Raw genomic sequence first — 19,909 nt, 5'->3', positions numbered from 1 at the left:
CAAAGTAATTAGGCATGTTTACTAACAAGGCTCATTATTTGATGGTATCTAACCAGATAGAGCAAGTTTTTACACTGGCATGGGAGAAGGCTGTGGCTTAGGATTAATGTGTATGATGAAATACTATGTCCCAGGGCAGTGCTCCTACTCCAAACACATTAGAACCCCATGTTTGAACCTCTTGCAATCAAGTCAGTAGCCTGGGCAGAGGTATAATTTTAGGTGCTGCAGGTGACCTTTAAGCGTGCAAACAATGGACACTAGTGGAGCTATCCTACCACAGCGCTCTATGCCTTTCACCACCATATAGGAAAGCTGCTCGGCAGACATACGACCAACGTCTTGCACTAGCAAAGCACTGAGATCTTAGTGAGTTATGCAGCAAAGGAATGAAATTTAACAGAGAAAAAGTTCAGCAAATTTACGGTTTTGTTTTGTTTTTTAAAAAAATGAAACTGAACTGGTGTTACTGCTAACAGAATTTAAGACATTTATCATACCATTTATCACTAAGACATTTATCCGTAGGATATCTTCATGCAAACAACAAAGAACCTGTGAGCTGTGAACTTACTTAAGATAACTTTCAGTGTTGGAGAAGATGCGGTCCATTTCTGCATCTTTCTTTTCATATAACTCTTTTCCAACCCAGGGCAAAGATGACAGAAATGCATACACATACCAATCCCGTCGCACCTGAAGAAAGTTTAAAAAGATAAGTTTTAAAAAATGCTAATTGTATTTATTTATTCATTATTCTTTCTTTCCAGTGTTAGGGATCAAACTCAAGGCCTTTTAGATGCTAGGCAAGCATTCTACAACCAAGCTATACAACTCCCCAACCCCATCTTTTTTTATTCAAAAATGCAATCCTGGGGAGGCTTTTTAATAAGGCTCAAATAAACTATCTGGCTCATCTAGAGGATTTCTAGTTATATAGCTCTAATCTTAAAATCATTTGAATTAATACAATGATGTCAAGAGAACCCACTAGGAAGCCAGTTGACTTGCCCTTCAGATATTAAGCATTATAGTGTGATAATCTGTTATTGTATTTTGTTTATTGCTGCTAAAGAGTTATCAGTGGGGGGAAAAATCTGGTATAGTGCTTCATGGAAAAGGTTCAACATAAAGGGTCTTACTTGAGGCACATCTTCTTCCTGAGTCACACTTACAAAATTCTCAAACATAGCAACCATAGATGGGGCAGCAATCACATGACAATTCACAAGATCAGATAGAAAACGGACCTGTGAGGGCAAAGGATATCTGCATTAAACCTAACAGTACTTCATAATAGTCATAAAAAACCTTGTAATGGTCTGCAAAATTAAAGCCCATGGCTATATTTAGCTTACTTTTTGTTTGCACAACCTGTGAGCCAAGAAGTCTCTAAATTTAATGCTTAAAACAAAACAATATTCACATAAAATAACATGAATTCAAATTTCAGTGCCCATAACCACACTTGCAGTGGAAGATAGTTCAAACCCATTCAGTTACTCATTGATCATGGTAGTTTTGTGGTATAATGGCAAAGTCGGGTAGTTGTGACATTGGATAGGAATCTGTGACTTTGTGGGTTTCTATGCTATGCTACATTAAGCACCCACCCAGACAGTCAAATATTCCAGTTATTCCATTCTACTGAAGTAGGTTGGTCTTTTTGTTTGGATGGGAATAATTTTCACTGAAATATAGAAATGGAAAATTTAAGTAAAGGAGATTTTTACTGGGTGTCCTCTGTGCCAGGGCTAAATAAACACTCTTCAAGGTACTGTTTAAGGGAATTTAACAGCTTATTTGAGGCAAACATAACTTCAATGACAAGGGACGACTCCTGCACCAAAAGATAAATTAACAAGTGTTCTTGGGACCAGTGACACTGGTCACAAGGGAAGTGTAGCAAGAAAACACCTGGGCAAGGTTAGAAAGGGTGAGCAAAGCCCCTCTGTGGGAAGCAGGGAAGGCATTCTTGGCAGAGGGTTGTGAAGTCATTTTATATAGCTGGAGGGTATACAGGGGACAAGAGAAAGCAACCAGACTGGGGCAATCACCAAAGATCAAGACTTTAATCTTAGATTCTAACAAATGTCCAAAGTTTTCTGAATGTCTTCAATAAAAAAGATCTTGATCACATGCTTTCCAAAATGTATGCATTTATTTATAGTAAATACTGGATTACTACCAATCTATGTATTAGGTATTAGTAAGACCTAATTCCATTTCCTTCTATTCAAGACACAAAAAGGTTCTGTGCTGCAGAAAGAACCCAAGAAGCAGAGGATGGGAGGAGTCTGTGAAATGTTATCCTCTGGACAGGACATGGCCACAGGACTCACAATCTCACAGCAGCTGCGAAAAACCTACCTAAGACTAGGCAGGTCAAGGTTCCTCACGAGGACAGAGCTCATGAGGCCCCACCCCTTCCTGTACTGGCAGTTAACACTTTCTGGAGAAGGAGGTATTTCTTGGTTGTGTAGCCATTAGTAAGGTGCTCATGCTCCAGTAAATAACCTCCCACACTCGTATAAAAGCAACTCTAAATTCTACTCAGTGAGTCACATGTGCAAAAAGACATCAAAGCAGAAAGGGGACTAGAAAGGGTACAGCAAGAGATGGGGAAAAGAAGATAACGGGGGACCAATGTGACTAGATAAGTTAAATACATATATGAAATTGTTAAGAAAAAAAAGAAGATAAAGGTTCTCATATTCATTCCCTGCAGCCCAATGAATCATTTTGTGTATCAGAATTTTAAGACCACCCACTATAAAACCAGGATGGAAGTGAAGTTTTTAGCCAGTAACCAACAGGAGCAGAGCCTAACAAAGGCCACTCTGGTGCTATTATTACCGAAGATGGAGTCAAAGGCAGAGACTTTGGATGGACAAATGTCAAGTAAGGATGCAGCTAACAACACAAGAAAGTTACAAACTGTGCTAGAGGCCATGGGACAAAGAAGAGAATTTAGGAGATAGGATTGAGAGGGGTTGGAGATATGTAAGGAGGCAAAGAAAAGCTAAAAATTAATGTAGATTTCTGGATGGTTTGTCCAGCAGATAGTGGCCCCTGTGAACGAGCTGGTGAGTAGACAAGAGAGGGGGATGAATAACAGATGGATTTCGGGACTTGCAAGGACAAAAGCTCTGGGCTCTATTTGGGATACAGGTTTAGAACTCAGGAAAAAGGTTGGGGTGGAAGATAGTTATAAATTTGGGGGGCCCCAAAATAAACTTGGTTTATGCAGCTTTGAGAGTGAATAAGAATGATTCAGAAGAAAAACTTAAATAGAAGACAGAATCATTGTAACACAAACATGTAAGGAATAAAAGATGACAACTCAGTGAAAGAAAGAGAAGACTCAAAGACCGGAGCCATGCTGATATCATTACTGTTATTAATAGCCGGTCTTCAAACAGCTGTGCTGTAGAGATCAAGAGATAAGAGAATAACATGGAATAACATGGGAATCCTATGCTGCAAGGAAGGGGACTAAGTGCAAAGTCAACATAAGCACTGCATGGAGCAGTAAGTCAACAGCTTCCCAAGGAACAGCTACAAGCTCATCAAGGACCAGAACTGAGGACCAGGGAGTGATTAATTGGCCGTAGCTTCTTTTCTCCCCTTTAACACTAATTTATAACACACACACACACACACACACACACACACAATATTAAACTTACCAAATATACAGCTTCATTATAGTTATTTGCTTTTAGTGATTCTTTAAGTTGGCGAATCATAGCTTCTACAAATTCTCCACCAAAGTTGTAATTTCTGGCATTCAGCAGTCCAACTAACGTTGTATAAATTGTCAACTTCTCAGGTAACAGACGTGCACTGATTTGAGAACCCATACAAGACAACCCCAAAACAAAGGTTTTATATTAAGCTGTTGAATTGTATATGAAGCTTTTAACATCAAATAACTTTGAAACACAATTACTTTTAACTGTTTTGAAAATGATTTCAGAAAAGGCATATGTGTCACTGAAAAGAATGCAGACATAGATCCCAATATTTTTCATTTTAGTTAGTCCAAGAGTTAAGGAACAGTTACTTGTGAAGTTATCACACCAAAATTAACACAACTAGTGCTAGACCAGTTTTTTTTCAAATATATTGAGTGGAAATAACAATTCCACTGAAAATGGTTTCTATGGTAACATCAGAAGTGTTCTGTGAAACAGATTCTTTAATGCAGAATCACTAAGGGGGAACTGAGCATTGGGAGTTTCTAAATTTAGCTAATCAAGTGCCATGGGATGAGAATTCTGCTTGGAGAAACATTATTGGATTGCTTATAAAAGATAAAGAATTAAATCAGTTTTAAACAAAGTTCCTGTAAGAAATGCTTAACATGGTATGTTAACATAGTTGAGGACAGCTTGATGGCTCAGCAGGTTAAGGCTCTTGCCAACCTGACTTTAGCCCCAGGGCCCACATGGTAGAAGAGAGAACTGATTCCTCTAAGTGTTCTATGAGTTCCACACACTGAGGCACATGTGCACCCACATGTGCACCCACACACAAAATAAATAAATAAAAAGGATAGTAAAGGTAAGCCTAAAAAGAAGTCAACGTCACTTCCTAATAAAAGGAAACAGTACTAATGACAATTTTGTGGAGAATTCTCTCATATTGTTCCCCTCAGGTACACTGCTGAGTACAGGGGAGGATTTAGGACTTCAAAAAATACTCGTATTGAAAATAAGCCATGGTCCCTAAGGTTTTCTCCAAGTAAAAATATTGAAAAGGACACTGCCAATCAATACCAGCCCAGCCTTACACAAACAAGCATGGCTTCCAACAGTTTCCCTTAGCATAAGAAGTCTGTAATATATAGTATCCAACAGAGGGCATCTATGGCTGACTATAATAAAATGATAGTTTTCATAGTTTCTTAGTTCAGAAATACATTTTCCTGAATTGACTGGATTCCTTTGAAAATTGAAAACAAAATTTAAATATGGGTCTAGAGAACTCCACAGTTAAGAGAACTTGTTCTTGCAGAGGACTCAAGTTGGGATTCCTAGCATCCATGTGGTGACTCAGAACTGCCTATAACTCCAGTTCCAGGGTACCCAAAGCCCTCTTCTGACCTCCATAGTCACAGACACACATGTGCAAAACACTCATACACAAAAAATAAATCTTTTAAAAAAAAATTTAACTATTAAAAGTTACAATGGAATCTTCTTTGTATATTTTTAAATTAAAAATAAGCTGTAAACATTTAACAATTATTTTTAAATTACTGAAATGGTAACTATAGCATTGAGGACAATTATGCCCATTAAAAGGTTCAAAAGCACCTTTAGTATGCAGGGAAGGCTATTCACTTGATTTATAAGTTTTCCAATATATTTGGTCTTACTGGTAAAAAACAAACAAACAAAAAAAACCACACCCAAACTAAACAAAACAAAAAAACAAAAATAAAACCAACTCAACTCTACTTTAAACATCCAACTGTGTATTCCTTGGTTGGGGGAAAGGGTCTCTAACTGAAAGACATCTACTTTCTCATTTATTTTCTGAGTTAAAAAATTAACTCAGATGATTTTAAAATCCTAAGAAATAAAACATATGAAAACCAGAGCTGGAGAGATGGCTCAGGGGTTAAGAGCTGTTTTTCCAGAGGACCCAAGTTCAATTCCGAGCACCCACATGGCAGCTCATAACTGTCTGTAACTCTAGTTCCAGGGGATCTGACACCCTCACACAGACATGCATGCAGGCAAAACACCAACACACATTAAAAAACAAACAAACAAAAAACAACAACAACAAAAAATATGAAAACCACTTCATTTTAGTTCTGTCTATCCCTTTAAAAAAGTAAGTTCAGCAAAGGGCCAAAGAGGAACATTTCATGACCACGAGTTTCAGGACAGAAGGGAGGCTAGTGACATGTAATGTAAGCACATCCTCTGCACATTTCCCAAAGCACATAAGAGTAGATAATACATTATCACCTGGATCCACAAATCTTTTACATACATACACTGTACAAAGAAGCCTTAAGATCTTGCTCTTGTAGTTAGGAAGGTCAGCTTCCAAAACACCAGCCAAGCTTTCTAGATTGCTCTCCAAAGAGCAGGCACTCTGCAGAGGACATCACATTAATGATCTGTTAGCACTCAAGTAATCAGTGAATTAAAGTTAAAATTCCTACATGACCATAAAAACATTAAGGCCTTCCATAAGGCACTCTAATTCTGTGGGGAAGAAAATAAGAACTAAAGACAATTTCATGGAGAATTCCCTTAGCATCAATCAATTCCAGTAGTTACTGTTGATTAGAAACAATTCCAGGAAGAGTCAATGAAATCTTCAATATAGTCTAAGCAGAATGTGCATCCCAAGTGTGAGCACAGCATGGCTGTGTTCTACCTCTCTCACTAATAACCCATTACTGTCTCAGGCATCCAAGTCTGCTTCAGGTCATCTATACTGTGGACTATGCCCAGTCTATTGTAAGGTTTATCTAATGAAATGACTTCTAAAAATCCTTAATGATCTGAATCCCAGGAGCTGCAAAACACATTCACATTGGGATACAGATGTGGAGTAATAATACAAGCTTTGTCTATAACTTACATTACCCAGTACAACTTCAGAAATTAATCAAAGCTGTCAGTCACAACCCTAGCCCGTGGACTTGGTGCATACCTTCTCTCCTATTCTGCATATTAAAGATTCCAAATGATCTTCAGTTTTATTTGCGTCAGAGGTCTTCCTCCTTTTGTGAGGTTGTCCACCTATTTCAGCAACATTAAAAAAAAAGCAACTATTACACAATGTTACATGATGAATCTACTAACAAAATCTGTCACCTTCTTTGCCTCTAATCTCTTTTCCATCAGGTTGTGTTTTTTAGAGTAGCTCCAACCATCATGTTTTAACTAGGCTAGGTACCTGATCAATTTCTATCTTGCATTCTTTTAAAGATTTATCTGTGTGTACGTGAATGGATGCACACATATGTACAGGTCCCCATGCCAGTCTTCCACCACACTGTTCCTTCAAGGCAAGGTCTCTCCCGAACCTGCAGCTCACTTTTCTTAGCTAGGATGATAGCCAGCAAATCCTAGTGATCCTCTTGTCTCCACTCCGGCTTGAAGCTGGGGCTAAAGGCATATACTGCATGCTTATCCTCTGAGAGTGCTGAGACCCAAATTCCAGTTCTCATGATTGTGTACTATGTAATAAATGCTTTTAAGTGTCGAGTTGCCTCTCCAGACCCAGTCTGTCTGTCTGTCTGTCTGTCTCTCTCTCTCTCTCTCTCCATATATCCCCCCCACACACAATTTAAATCTCTTTTATCATTTTATGTGTACAAATGTTGGGATTCATGTATAACTGTATACTACTTGTATGCTTGGAGCCCGTGGAGGCCAGAAGAGGGCATCATACCCCCTTAACTAGTCTTAAGAACTTCTGTAAGACACAATGTGAATGCTGGGAATTAAACCCAGGTTCTCAAGAAGAACAGCCAGTGCACTTAACTACTGAGCCATCTTTCCAATGCCTCACACTGTCCCTATTATTAAGGTCACTATAAACAATAATGTCAGGAGGAATTTTTTTTTTCAGTTAAATTTTATATAAACAGTATCCAGGGAGCTATGACTGTTTCTGTGGATACACTGGAATGGCATCCACATACGAAACACCTGGAATCTGAATACTGCTGCTCCTGTTCTTTTAACTTGCTTACTGACCCTCAGTTGTTGGTTCCTATACTTTACAGTATCAACAGTACTTGTTAATGTGACGAGGTAACTAAATTACTGCATAAACTGGTGAAATAAGGATGCAAAAACGAGTTAAAGCCTTTGGAAATTTCTGATTTAAAATATGACCCTAAACATTAACAGTGCCGATGCTGAGAAACTGCTTCAGAATGCATAATGCACCAACTGTGTTCTTCATTATTATTCAGAACCAGATTTTAGGTGAGGTTCGGAGACTAGCTAGTGAAAAAGTAGCTGAATGAGAGCAGCTGTTTCTGAACGGTACCAAACTCTTCCCTCCTTTCTGGCCATCTACTACACTAATCCTTTATCACATGCCACTGCTGTGGATATCGCTCTGTGTAAATAAAGTTCTGATTGGCCAGTGGCTAGGCAGGAAGTATAGGCGGGACAAGAGAGAAGAGAATTCTGGGAAGGAGAAGGCTGGAGAGAGACACCGCCAGCCGCCACCATGAAAAGCAACATGTAAAGACACCAGTAAGCCACAAGCCATGTGGCAAAGTATAGACTAACAGAAATGGGTTAATTTAAGATAGAAAAGGTAGATAACAAGAAGCCTGCCATAGCCATATGAGACTGGCGGGTAAGAGAGATTTGTCCTGACTGGGCCAGGCAGAAAAACTCTAACTACAAATGGCGCCCAACGTGGGGCAAGAGTTTCCACCTAAAACCTGAGAAAAAAGATTCTAAGACGGAGCTAAAAACAGCTTCCTAGTTGTCTTTCTTAAGTTAGCGGCAGCCTGCCATTTTGAGCTTCTATGGTGGGTTTCTGGCATGTGCGTCTGACCTGCAGTGTGGCAGGAATGAGGAGTCTACAAGCGGCACTTTACTCTGCTGCGTGGTAGATTTAGCCTTTGCTAATTTAAAAAAAAAAAAAAAGTTTCTGGGCTATGCACTACTTTGATAGAACTGCTTCTGATAATTGATGGTACACATGGCTCCAGACCCAGAGCTGGCGGTAAACTAAACCACCGCCATGTTGGAAAGCTGAGGTGGGCGGAGCCAGCAGCCACAGTAGCGTTTCAGTCTTACAAAGATGGATATTACACAGAGAATCTGGTTTGTCTTGTCTTTGGGATTTTTAACCACAAAAAAAGATTTGATCATAAAAACTGTTGAGTTAAACAAATATGTAAATTTTAAAGGTACCTTGACTTCAAAATTTGGATATAAGGATATGTTGCTTTGAAAAAGAGTCCTCTGCTTTTGTTTCCACAGAAAGCCAGAGGCTATGGATTTGTTCCAGATTAAGATATATCAAGTTTGATCAGCCAAGACCACCAAAAAGGTCTCTAATGACACCATGACCCAGATGATCTGACATCCAAAATGGTTTCAAGACAACTGACTCAGAGGTTCACCCTAATGGACTACTCTATAATCCTAAAATTTTCTTTGTATCCCCATAAGATACAGCGCCCCCCTCCAACAAAAAGTAATAAAAAAAACTACGCCCACATTCCCAAAATTATCAAGCTGGCTTTGGAGATGAAATTGGCTCACTCCTTCTCTAAACCCAGACATATTGCTAAAAAAAAAGGTTAAGAGATTCTTGTGTCTCAAATCAAAAGAGCCCTCTGGTGCAGGACAGAGAAAAACCACTATTTTATTTTAAACAGGTTGATTATAAATGCAATCTCTTTCTAAAGATAAAAAGGGGATATGATATAAATATGATAGGATAAAAGGGTAGATTAATAAACTTACTTCTAAAGAGCAACAACTCATTTAAAATGTTTTACATTGGTATAGATTTTAGTCAATTGATACAAACTTAAAGGTAATTTTGTTATACTGTGTGTATATTTCTATTCATGATTAAGGTATTATATTTGTATAGCTCATTTTAAATTGAAATGGATAATAAAAATTGATTAATAATTAGTCATCTATGATAATCATATTCATAGCCATGTTAGTTAAGTCTTCTAGATATACATAAAGATATTTCAGATAGATAGGTAATCTTCAAATACTTCAAAGACCTACAAAATATGGCATTTAAAATACTTTTAAAATTTAGACTTTCTGGACAGTGAGACATGTCTGTTCCTGGCAGCACCGATTTACTTCAGAGAGGAGGATGGGCATTAAAGACACTTCATATGGAGTTTATCTTCACCTTGGCAAAAATAGCCATTTGGACAAGAAACTATTCTTGCCTAGACTGCTTGATCAAGTGGACATGCAGGACCCATAGAAAGGTGACCACTAAACTTTGCTTGACAAAATGGTCCTTCAGGTTCCTGCTTCACAGAGGAAACTGCCAGACATTCTACAGGACACTGAGAGAAGTGACAGAGAGACTCTAGCCCTGTGGGCTGAAGACAAATGCCCCAACTTTACAAAGGAACATTAGGTGACTGTCCAGGCTGCCAGCTGTCTCTGTCTACTCTTGCAAGACTCCTGAAAAATGTTTACATCCTTCTCCCGGTTCTCAGGTAATATTATATCCTTGTGAGTTCTTTGATGTGGTTGAAGGCTAGATAGTTACAATTTCCTCAGTTATGATAAAAGATAAGTTAGATATAAAAGCTTAGACTCACAAATATAAGATAGATAGGATATCTTCTTTAATATTGTAACTGTAATTCTTGCTTGATAATTGTTTTGTTATATGTAACTGTACTATGTAAAAGTTAAAACCTTCCTTTAAAAAAAAAGAAAAGGGGAAGTGTTGTGGATATCGCTCTGTGTAAGTAAAGTTCTGATTGGCCAGTGGCCAGGCAGGAAGTATAGGCGGGACAAGAGAGAAGAGAATTCTGGGAAGGAGAAGGCTGGGGAGAGACACCGCCAGCCGCTGCCATGAAAAGCAACATGTAAAGACACTGGTAAGCCACACGCCATGTGGCAAAGTATAGACTAACAGAAATGGGTTAATTTAAGATAGAAAAGGTAGATAACAAGAAGCCTGCCACAGCCATACAGTTTCTAAACAATATAAGTTTCTGTGTGCTTTCTTGGTTGGGTCTGAGCGACTGTGGGACTAGCGGGTGAGAGAGATTTGTCCTGACTGGGCCAGGCAGGAAACTCTAACTACATGCCACGGCCTCCTAATTCGACAGTTAGCTTGCTCCAGTTTGCAGCCATTTCTGTCTTCAGAACCCTTCCAGGCCCTCTTGTAAGCCTGACGCACAGAAGACACTGCTTTGGGGAGGCAAGGCAGGTTTGCTAAAGAAAACAGAAAATACAGGCACACAGTCACCTCTCTGAACTGTAAACCTCCGTGTCGCTGTGGCTGTTCAGCCAAGGTTTCTTTGGAGAAACGGGGAAGGCTGAAAGTACTACAGTAAGAGGCACTCTTTTTTCTGTCTTTTTTCTTTGTTTGGTTTTTCCAGACAGGGTTTCTCTGTGTAGCTTTGCGCCTTTCCTGGAACTCACTCTGTTGCCCAGGCTGGCCTCGAACCCAGAGGTCTGCCTGCCTCTGCCTCCCGAGTGCTGGGATTAAAGGCGTGTGCCACCACCTGGCAAGAGGCGCTCTTCTTACCCGGTACTTGAGAGGATATCAAAGGTGCATATGAGTGCTACAGATTACAATCTGAACCTAGGGGCAGTAACAAGACACTGAACTCAGCAGAGTCTGGGTGAGAACACAGAAGCAAAATGCAGCACCTTCATTAAGAATACTTTTTTAGGAGGCTGGGGAGATGACTTGGTGAGTAAGAATACTTGCTACACAAGCATGAAGAACCAAGTTTGATCCTTAGTACCTGCATCAAAAAAGCTAACACATGCCTGGTATTGTGGCCTTTAAACCCACCACTAGGGAGGCAGAGGCAGGTGGATCACTGTGAGTTTGAGGCCAGACTGGTCTACATACAGAGTTCCAGGACAGCCAGGGCAAAATAGTGAGTCCCTGTGCTGGCTAATTTTATGTCAACTGGACACAGGCTAGATTCATTTGAGAGAAGAGAATTCCAACTGAGAAAATGCATCCATAAGATTGGGCAGTAGGCAAGCATATTTTGTTAATTAGTGATTGATGGGGGAGGGTGGTGCCATCCCTGGGCTGGTGGTCCTGGGTTCTAAAAAAGCAGGCTGAGCAAACCATGGGGAGCAAGCCAGTAAGCAGTACTCCTCTATGGACTTTGCGTCAGCTCTTGCCTCCAAATTCCTGCTCCATTTGAGTTCCTCTCCTGACTTCCCTCAGTGATGGACTGTCCCTGGAAGTATAAACTGAAGTAAAACTTTTCCTCTTGTTGTAGACAATATTTGTTTAACTATGTAAAGATGTGTTGCATTTGTTTATGCTGCATTTGTTTAATTATGCAAAGGTGTACTGCTGTTTCACCAAGCCTCCCTAAGGCACCTGATTGGTCTAATAAGAAGCTGAACAGCTAATAGCCAGGCAGAGGAGGGATAGGTGGGGCTCGTGGGCAGAGAGAAAAGGGGAGCCAGCTGGGGGCCCACAAGCTAGTTACGGAGGAAACACTAATGCAGAATGGACAGTACATAGATGAGGTAAGTGAGCTTCAGGGCAGCTTGATAGAAATGGGTTAATTTCAAGTAAGAAAGAAAAACTAAGAAACAAAACTAAGCTAAGGCTGAGCATTCATAATTAATAAGTCTCTGTATCATGGACAGGCAGTCCAAAAAAGCCAGCGACATCCTCCCCAAGTTGCTTTGGCCATGGTGTTTCATCACAGCAACAGTGACCCTAACTAGGACAGAAATTAGTACCAGGACAGTGGAGTATTGCTGTGACAGACCTGACCATGTGGTTTTTGCAAGGACTGTGGAAGGAATGTTGGGCCAGAAAAGTCATTAAGTGTTGAGAGCTCATGGGCTGTTCTGTAGGCACATGGAAGGTAAGGATGTGGAGAACAGTGCAGACAATGGGGGCTTGGCTTGTGAAGTTTCAGAGGGAAGCAAAGACTCTACTGGGCCATTTGTGTGAAGAATCTGTGGTATCTGGTCAGTTGGAGCTGAAGAGTTGGCTGTAACTAACAAGAGAACAGAACCATTGGAGTAACACCTTTGCTTTGCTGGGACAATGGACGCTGGTCAGCTGGGGCTGAAGAATCAGCTGTGATTAAGAAGAGACCAGCATCACTGAGGTGAAATCTTCTGGGAAGTGTTTTCTCAGTGTCAGCACATAAGCTGTGTTCCAGAGGTAGACAAAGTCCTGTCCTGAGCTGGCAGCCAAACTTGGTAGAGTAAGAGTCACCCAGATGGTACTAGTTTGGAATGCATAAAGAAGGGGTCATAGAGAGCAGCTTAGGCTTGGAACTCAGAGAGGCAAAGATGGGTCATTGGCAGCCTTCATAGTAGTTGAAGGCCCAGGATTAAAGGGGTTATGCAGAGAAGTTGAGGCTTGGCACTGTGAAGAGAGCCCAGAAAAGGCTATTATTGGCCAAAGAGCAGCCCAATTGCAGCAGAAAACACCAGCATTTCGGAGAGGCCAGTAACATAGTATGAGCATGGTATGACAGGAGCAGAGGTGGAGCAAGAGGAGACCCAAGATCCTTGGAGGAGCCCTGAAGATCATGAGTGGATCCCAGACATTGGACACTGAGTTATTTACACTGTTGGGAGTTTGCATTTGCTTTATTCAGATGTGACTGTGCCCAGGCTCTTCCCTCTTGGAATAAGAAAGTAGTTTATTTTTGATTTTAGAGGCACTCACAATTAAGAGACTAAGTTTTAAAATCTGAAGTGTTTGCATTGGTAAAGATTACTGGACTCTATCAGAGAAATGAAAATCAAACAGTCTATGTTGGAGAGGATGCGGAGCAAAGGGAACACTCCTCCACTGTTTGTGGGAATGCAAACTTGTACAACCACTGTGGAAATCAGTATGACGGTTTCTCAGAAAATTGGAAATCCATCTACCTCAAGACCCTGCTATACCATTCTTGGGCATATACCCAAGGAATGCTCAATCATACCACAAAGATACGTGCTCAACTATGTTCATAGCAGCATTATTTGTAATAGCCAGAACCTGAAAACAACCTAGATGCCCGACAACTGAAAAATGGATTAAGAAAATGTGGTACATATACACAATGGAGTACTACACAGCAGAGAAAAACAAAGACAGCATGAAATTTGCAGTTGAATGGATGGAACTATAAAATATCATCCTGAGTGAAGTAACCCAGACCAAGAAGGACAAGCATGGTATGTACTCACTTATACGTGGATACTAGATATAAAGCAAAGGACAATCAGACTCCAACCCACAGATCCAGGGAGGCTACATAGCAGGGGGGACCCTAGGATGACTGGGGCTTATAATAAGTTTTGGTTTTACTCAATCACTGGGCAAGCCTCAGTGAAACATTTCACTATTAGGATAAGAATTTGTACCCTATCAAGCTGATGATAGAAAAAAAATAAAATAAAATATAAAAAAAATAAATAAAATTAAAAAAAAAGATTATCGGACTCTCACTTATGTTTTATATCTGTGGTATTTATTAATTTGAGATCCTGGGGATGAACCAAAAAAGGAAAGGATATGTCTTAATTAAGTGAAGTATGTCAGATTGACAAGGGGGCCGGCTAATTTGCTGTCAACTTGACACAGGCTAGTCATCTGAGAGAAGGGAACCCCAACTGAGAAAATGTCTCCACACAGCTGGGCTGCAGACAAGCCTGTAGAGCATTTTGTTAATTAGGGATTGATGGGGGAGGGCCCCGCCCATGGCAGGTGGTGCCATCCCTGGGCTGGTTGGTAATCCTGCGTTTTATAAGAAAGCAGGCTGAGCCAGATATGGTGGAGCACACCTTGAATCCTAACATTTGCACGAGAGAGGGAGGTGGATCAGCTTGGTCTACACAGTGAGTTCCAGGACAGCCAGGGCTATGTAGAGACGCTGCCTAAAAAAAAAAGAAAAGAAAAAGAAAGCAGGCTGAGCAAACCATGGGGAGCAAGCCAGTAAGCAGCACTTCTCCATGGCCTCTGCATCAGCTCCCACCTCTAGGTCCTAACTTCTCTCAATGATGGACTGTTACCTGGAAGTATAAGCTGAAATAAACACTTTCTTCCCCAAGTTGCTTTGGTCACGGCATTTCATCACAGCAATTGTAACCCTAACTAGGCATTTCATCATAGCAATTGTAACCCTAACTAGGACACTTTTTTTTTTTTTTTTTTTTTAAAGACAAAGCCAGTACAGCCATGCAGGTACCCCTAGCCCCAGTACAATGGGAGGTAGAGACATGAGGACTGTTGGGGCTCACTGGTTAACCATGAGGGTGTGTTGCAGCTTCAGTCTAGTAAGTAAGGCAGAGAGTGATGGAGGAGGACACCCAATAGCCTCTACATGGCACACAGACCCATGTGCATATACAACATCCATACTGTCTAGGGAATGGGGGTGGCTCAGTGGGTAAAGTACCTGCTGAGCAACCATGAGGACCTGTCTGTCTAATTCCACTGTCTGTAACCTGAAGGTGGCAGAGAGCGTGGAAACAGGCAGATCCCTGAAGCTCCTTGATCAACTAGCCTAGTCAAATCCATGAGGAAAAAAAAATTAGCTGGAGTAAGGAAAAGGTAGATACCTTAGACCAGTGGTTCTCAGCCTGTGGATTGCAACCCCTTTGGGGGTTAAATGACCCCATAGGGGTTAAATATCAGATATCCTGCACATCAGATATTTACATTACGATTCCTAACAGTAGCAAAATTACAGTCATGAAGTAACAACAAAATAATTCTATGGTTGGGGTCACCACACGAGGAGCTGGATTAAAGATCACAGCATTAGGAAGGTTGAAAACCACTGCCCGAGACACTCTAAATAGATACTTTAGGCACTCTTTGGGCAATTAGCCGAACATTTTCATACCCTGAACAATAAAAGAGAAACAAGTCTATGGTGGCACCATAATCCAAAACAGGCTTTAAAACACAGCTATGTAAGTTTTACAACATATGTTAAGTTACATATTGCTATACACATTTAGCTAGTGCAGTGAAGAGACCTTGAATCACTCCTAGGGCTCTTAAGAAAACAAATAACAGCCTGGCAAGGTGGCACAGGCCTTTAATCCTGGCACTCTAGCAGCAAAAGCAGGTGAACCTCTGAGTTTGAAGCTAGCCTGGTCTACACAGCCAGTTCCAGAACACAGAGGGCTAAACAGGGAAACCAGGTGGTGGTGGTGGAATAACAGAACAAAACAAACAGACAAAAAAGCCAAACAAACAAACAAATAAACCAGCAAACAGACTAATTTTCCCACTGCAACACGAACCTAATGTTACCTGGATACATTGTACTATTTCCTATGCCCTTATTAGAATCAGATGTGTAATTTGGGTCCACAAAGTAGACAAAAGCAACACCATAAAAAGAAAAAGTAACAAAACCCAGCCAAGAAAAGTAATATACTTTGACTATAAACTTAAAACAAAAATTTAGGTTGATTAAAAATATCACCTCTGAAACAAAGTATACTACCCCTCAGCATAACAAACCTTTCACCTCTCTTCAATTTTTCTTTCTATAGTTAAGTTTAAAAACATCAGTCACAGTCTAAAAGATGAAGTGGAAGTAGATTAAATAGGCTTTCTGGACTTGAGACTAAGATTCTGAACGACCTAAATTCCTTCTTAAATAAAATACTTTTTTTTAACACTGATAAAATGTATATCCAACAGTTATTGAAGAGGTTCAGAGACAGTTTTAAGGAATCTACAACTGCCAGACATGGTGGTCCACACCTTAGGGGTTAATAGGGGCAGCCAACCTGGTCTATATAGCCAGGACATAGTGGTTTCAGCCTGGACTACATAGTTCCAGATAGCAGGACTACGTCGGCAGTCACACAGAGACCCTGTCTCAGAAAACAACAGAGTGTTTAAGACTTAGATTTGGTACTTTCCATTTAGGATAGCCCTTTCTGTATCTCTAAATAAATGACAGGAACTTTATTGATTAGCTATCTAATACTACCTCTGTGAATCTCCAATAGTACAGTTCTAACAAAAACATTTAAAATGGCCCAGTAAGGTAAGAAAGAGCCTCATCTAAACTCTCTGGTCTTATCTCTCATAACTTGTACCCCTACTTCCTCACTTCTACCAACAATGGCCTCTTTGCTGTTCTCTGAACATGACAAAAGCTCTAACCACATTACACTCATGGTTCCCTTTCAACCTCTGCTTTCTCAAACATCCATATGGCTTGTTCCTTACATTACTCAAGTCATAGGCCATCTGCAGGGAGGCCTTACCTGACCAGCTTGTCTCTCTTTGGTCCCTCTACCCTTTATCTTACTTCATTCCCCACAATCCTGTGATCATATGATGAACTACACTACACTTCATTGGGCTTGGTCTTGAACATGGAAAGGAGCCTCCACTGTTAATACTGTCTGCTACTGCAAGTAGTTAGGAAATTCTTTAGCAAGTCCTGATTATATTACATAGTTGTCCTTGGTATCCATGAGGCTCCAGCTCAGGCAGCAAAACTTGAGAATGCTAATGTCCCTTCTATAAAGTGATGCTGGCATTTACCCATAACCTGTGTATACTGTGATAATTTACACTATCTCTACATTACCTAATATAAGTGTTATGTGAATAGTTGTGACATTGTATCATTTAGGGAATAACCAGGGTGGAGGGGAGGTGCCTACATGTTCAGAATATTTTGTAACCAGATTGCTGAATTCAGAAGAGAGAATGAAGCTGCAGACGGCCAAGTATAAGAAAGTCAGAGTAGAGCTGACAATACCCAGAAATGCTTAGATCTATTTAATTGTGATTCCTTTAAAACCTCCAGCCACCTTGAAAACAGTCATCCATATTTTTTTAAATTGTAGATACTTCACTAAAAAGCATCACACTTTTTATTTAGGTCACTAAACTCTAACAGTGTATATTCCATATGTGTACTATTGGAGGAACTGTAAACAACCTTTCCACTACTGAATGATTTGCTAGACTGAATTTTGATTAAGAAATGCTTAATTTTACATCACGTTGTCCTATTTATTCTAAGGTTTCTGTAGCCAGACCCAACTGGGAAAATGATTTAGCTGCTAGCTAAAAAAGCCAACCACAAGCAAAAGTTATGCAAGCCTCCTAAACAAAAACAAGAGCTTTTCTATATATTTATATTCTAATTCTTCAGTTGGCTCTCCAGTGACATCTTCCCCTCACTTTAGGGGTACCCTGGAAGTAAGAGAAAGAATGAAGAAAAGAAGTGTAAGAAGATGAGCAAAGAGAATGGGAAGAACGAGAGATGAAGGCCAAGGACAAATTCTCAAATCCAAAGCAGATTATACACTAATCAAATACAAAGCAGCGAAAAACTTTATTTCCTGTATTCTGTACATGCATTACACAAGAAACCACCGTGTTTTAAAACACACACACACACACACACACCAAAAACAAACAAACAAAAAACCCCAAGCATACAGAGCAGTCATGCCGACCTGGTGGAGTGTGACTTGCACTCTGGGCACTGACAGACTAGGATACTCTCTCAGGTACTCCCTAGTTTCACTGTTAAAAATTGTGTCTGATTCTGCTCGATTGTCTTTATTTGTTTGTTTGTTTTTCGAGACAGGGTTTCTCTGTGTAGCTTTGGTGCCTGTCCTGGATCTCACTCTGTAGACCAGGCTGGCCTCGAACTCACAAAGATCCTCCTGGCTCTGCCACCCGGCTCTGCTTGATTGTCTTAACCTTCCAAGAGAGAAAGCTAATCAAATTACACTGCTTTTTTTTCTTTCTTTTATGATGTTGGTATTTATCTGTGTGTATCACTGAGACATTAACAGTTGATAAAATAAACATCATGAACTATCAGTGAGCACCGTATCTCATTTAACCCTCACAGAAACCAAAAGGCGTAATACTACTCCACATCATACACTCAGGTTTAAGGAAGTCATGTGATCCTGGCAAGCTCACATAGTAAACAGATTTAAACCCTGAGGTTCTAAAAGTCTTTCTTGCTTTAACCATAAACACTCTTTGAAGAGTAATTCAATAAAATATCAATAGCTCCAAGTTCCACTCTTGTGTGTGCCCGTGTCCTTGAAGGGCAGAAACGGTGCAGAATTGAGCTTGTTTTTATGATGACAACAGAATGACTTCCTTGCCGGCGACTATCAAAGCCGACATGAGAAATACTAGTCTGCTCAGGTTAGTTTTCCTGCACTTTCTTATACAGAGGAATATGCTTAAGGTCAATCCAACGGAACAGCACGTGTCTGTTTATTAGTGACTCTGGGGTGTTGGTAAGACGCAAAAATTCTTTCCCTGAAGCTTAAAAGAGGGAAATCAATGGGTAACTTGTAGAGGAGTAGGGCTCAGACTGTAATTCATCCGACCTCTGTTAAAGCTGTGTTCTTTTCCTGCCTTCGCAGGGTCCTTTCCAGGTGCACCCTGGAGGGTTAAAACAAAAACACTGCTCCACTAGATCCCCGTCACTAACTAATTCTAAGGCATCAGACACACGTGCATTTCCATGCTCAGCAGTGAGTGATCAAGTTTTAAGTGTCGGCAGACACCAGGTCAGGTTCGCCCACGGGGTTCACCAGGCCTTCCTTCCCCATGACTGAAGGAGTTGGGGCAGGGGGAAGGCCGTCGCTTTCCTGAAGCCACCAGCCACACCCGAGCCGCGCCAGCCGCCTCCCTCTCCCGGGCCCCCAGAACCCTCCCGGGAAGAAAGGGCTGCCCATACGTTCCCTGGAGACCCGAGGACCAAAGCAACCCGGCCTCAGTTCTCACCCCGGCGCGGCGGCCAGACCGAGGGCACTTACCATCATTCTCGTAGCTGTGCCGCCTCCGCGACATACTGCTCGCGGGTGCGCAGCCGAGCTGAGCTGCGAGTGACCTGCAATACCAGAACCGTCGGGCTGCTGGCCGGCCGGTGCGCGGTCAGCGGCGAGGCGCGCGGACAGGCCGGCGCGCAGGCGCACTCGCCCACGACGCCTGCCGGAAGCGCAAGCGGAGAAGCACCGAGTGGGCTCCGAGGCGGAGGGCCCGCGTCTGCACGTTCACGCGCGGCCGCCTCCTCCCGCCTTCCACCCTGAGGCCTTCCAAATGGCCAGCTAAATTATCCCAGCCCGGACGATCCCGCCTCAGCTTTGCACCGGCCCCGCGGTGTTTTTCCCGGCGGCCCCTGCGCCGACGGCTTTAGAGACTTCCGGAGCGAAGTGACGTCCCAGGGACTTTCTGC

The 19,909-nt window shown here is 41.3% G+C and overlaps 1 protein-coding gene across 2 annotated transcripts in view; it reads right to left on the bottom strand.

Annotated features, from left to right (window-relative positions):
* Ncbp1 (nuclear cap binding protein subunit 1) overlaps positions 1-19,865 on the bottom strand; it is a 42,992-nt gene extending 23,127 nt beyond the window's left edge. Inside the window, exons 1-6 of one of the 2 annotated variants that reach the window (XM_036177083.1) lie at positions 19,491-19,865; positions 6,682-6,770; positions 6,014-6,114; positions 3,690-3,846; positions 1,143-1,250; positions 575-696 (exon numbers count right to left, since the gene is read on the bottom strand). In XM_036177083.1, coding sequence (XP_036032976.1) covers positions 575-696; positions 1,143-1,250; positions 3,690-3,846; positions 6,014-6,114; positions 6,682-6,770; positions 19,491-19,524 — 611 coding nt within the window. In that variant the 5' untranslated portion in view covers positions 19,525-19,865. Of the gene's footprint in view, positions 1-574; positions 697-1,142; positions 1,251-3,689; positions 3,847-5,984; positions 6,115-6,681; positions 6,771-19,490 lie in introns of those variants that run through there. The other variant, XM_036177084.1, reaches the window with a different exon arrangement.
* Positions 19,866-19,909: the final 44 nt, after the last annotated feature.

The sequence above is a fragment of the Onychomys torridus genome, chromosome 2 (genome assembly GCF_903995425.1).
Source record: "Onychomys torridus chromosome 2, mOncTor1.1, whole genome shotgun sequence".
Lineage (NCBI taxonomy): Eukaryota > Metazoa > Chordata > Mammalia > Rodentia > Cricetidae > Onychomys > Onychomys torridus.
Note: the sequence above shows the minus strand (reverse complement) of the source record. Positions and strands in the feature narration are given on the sequence as shown.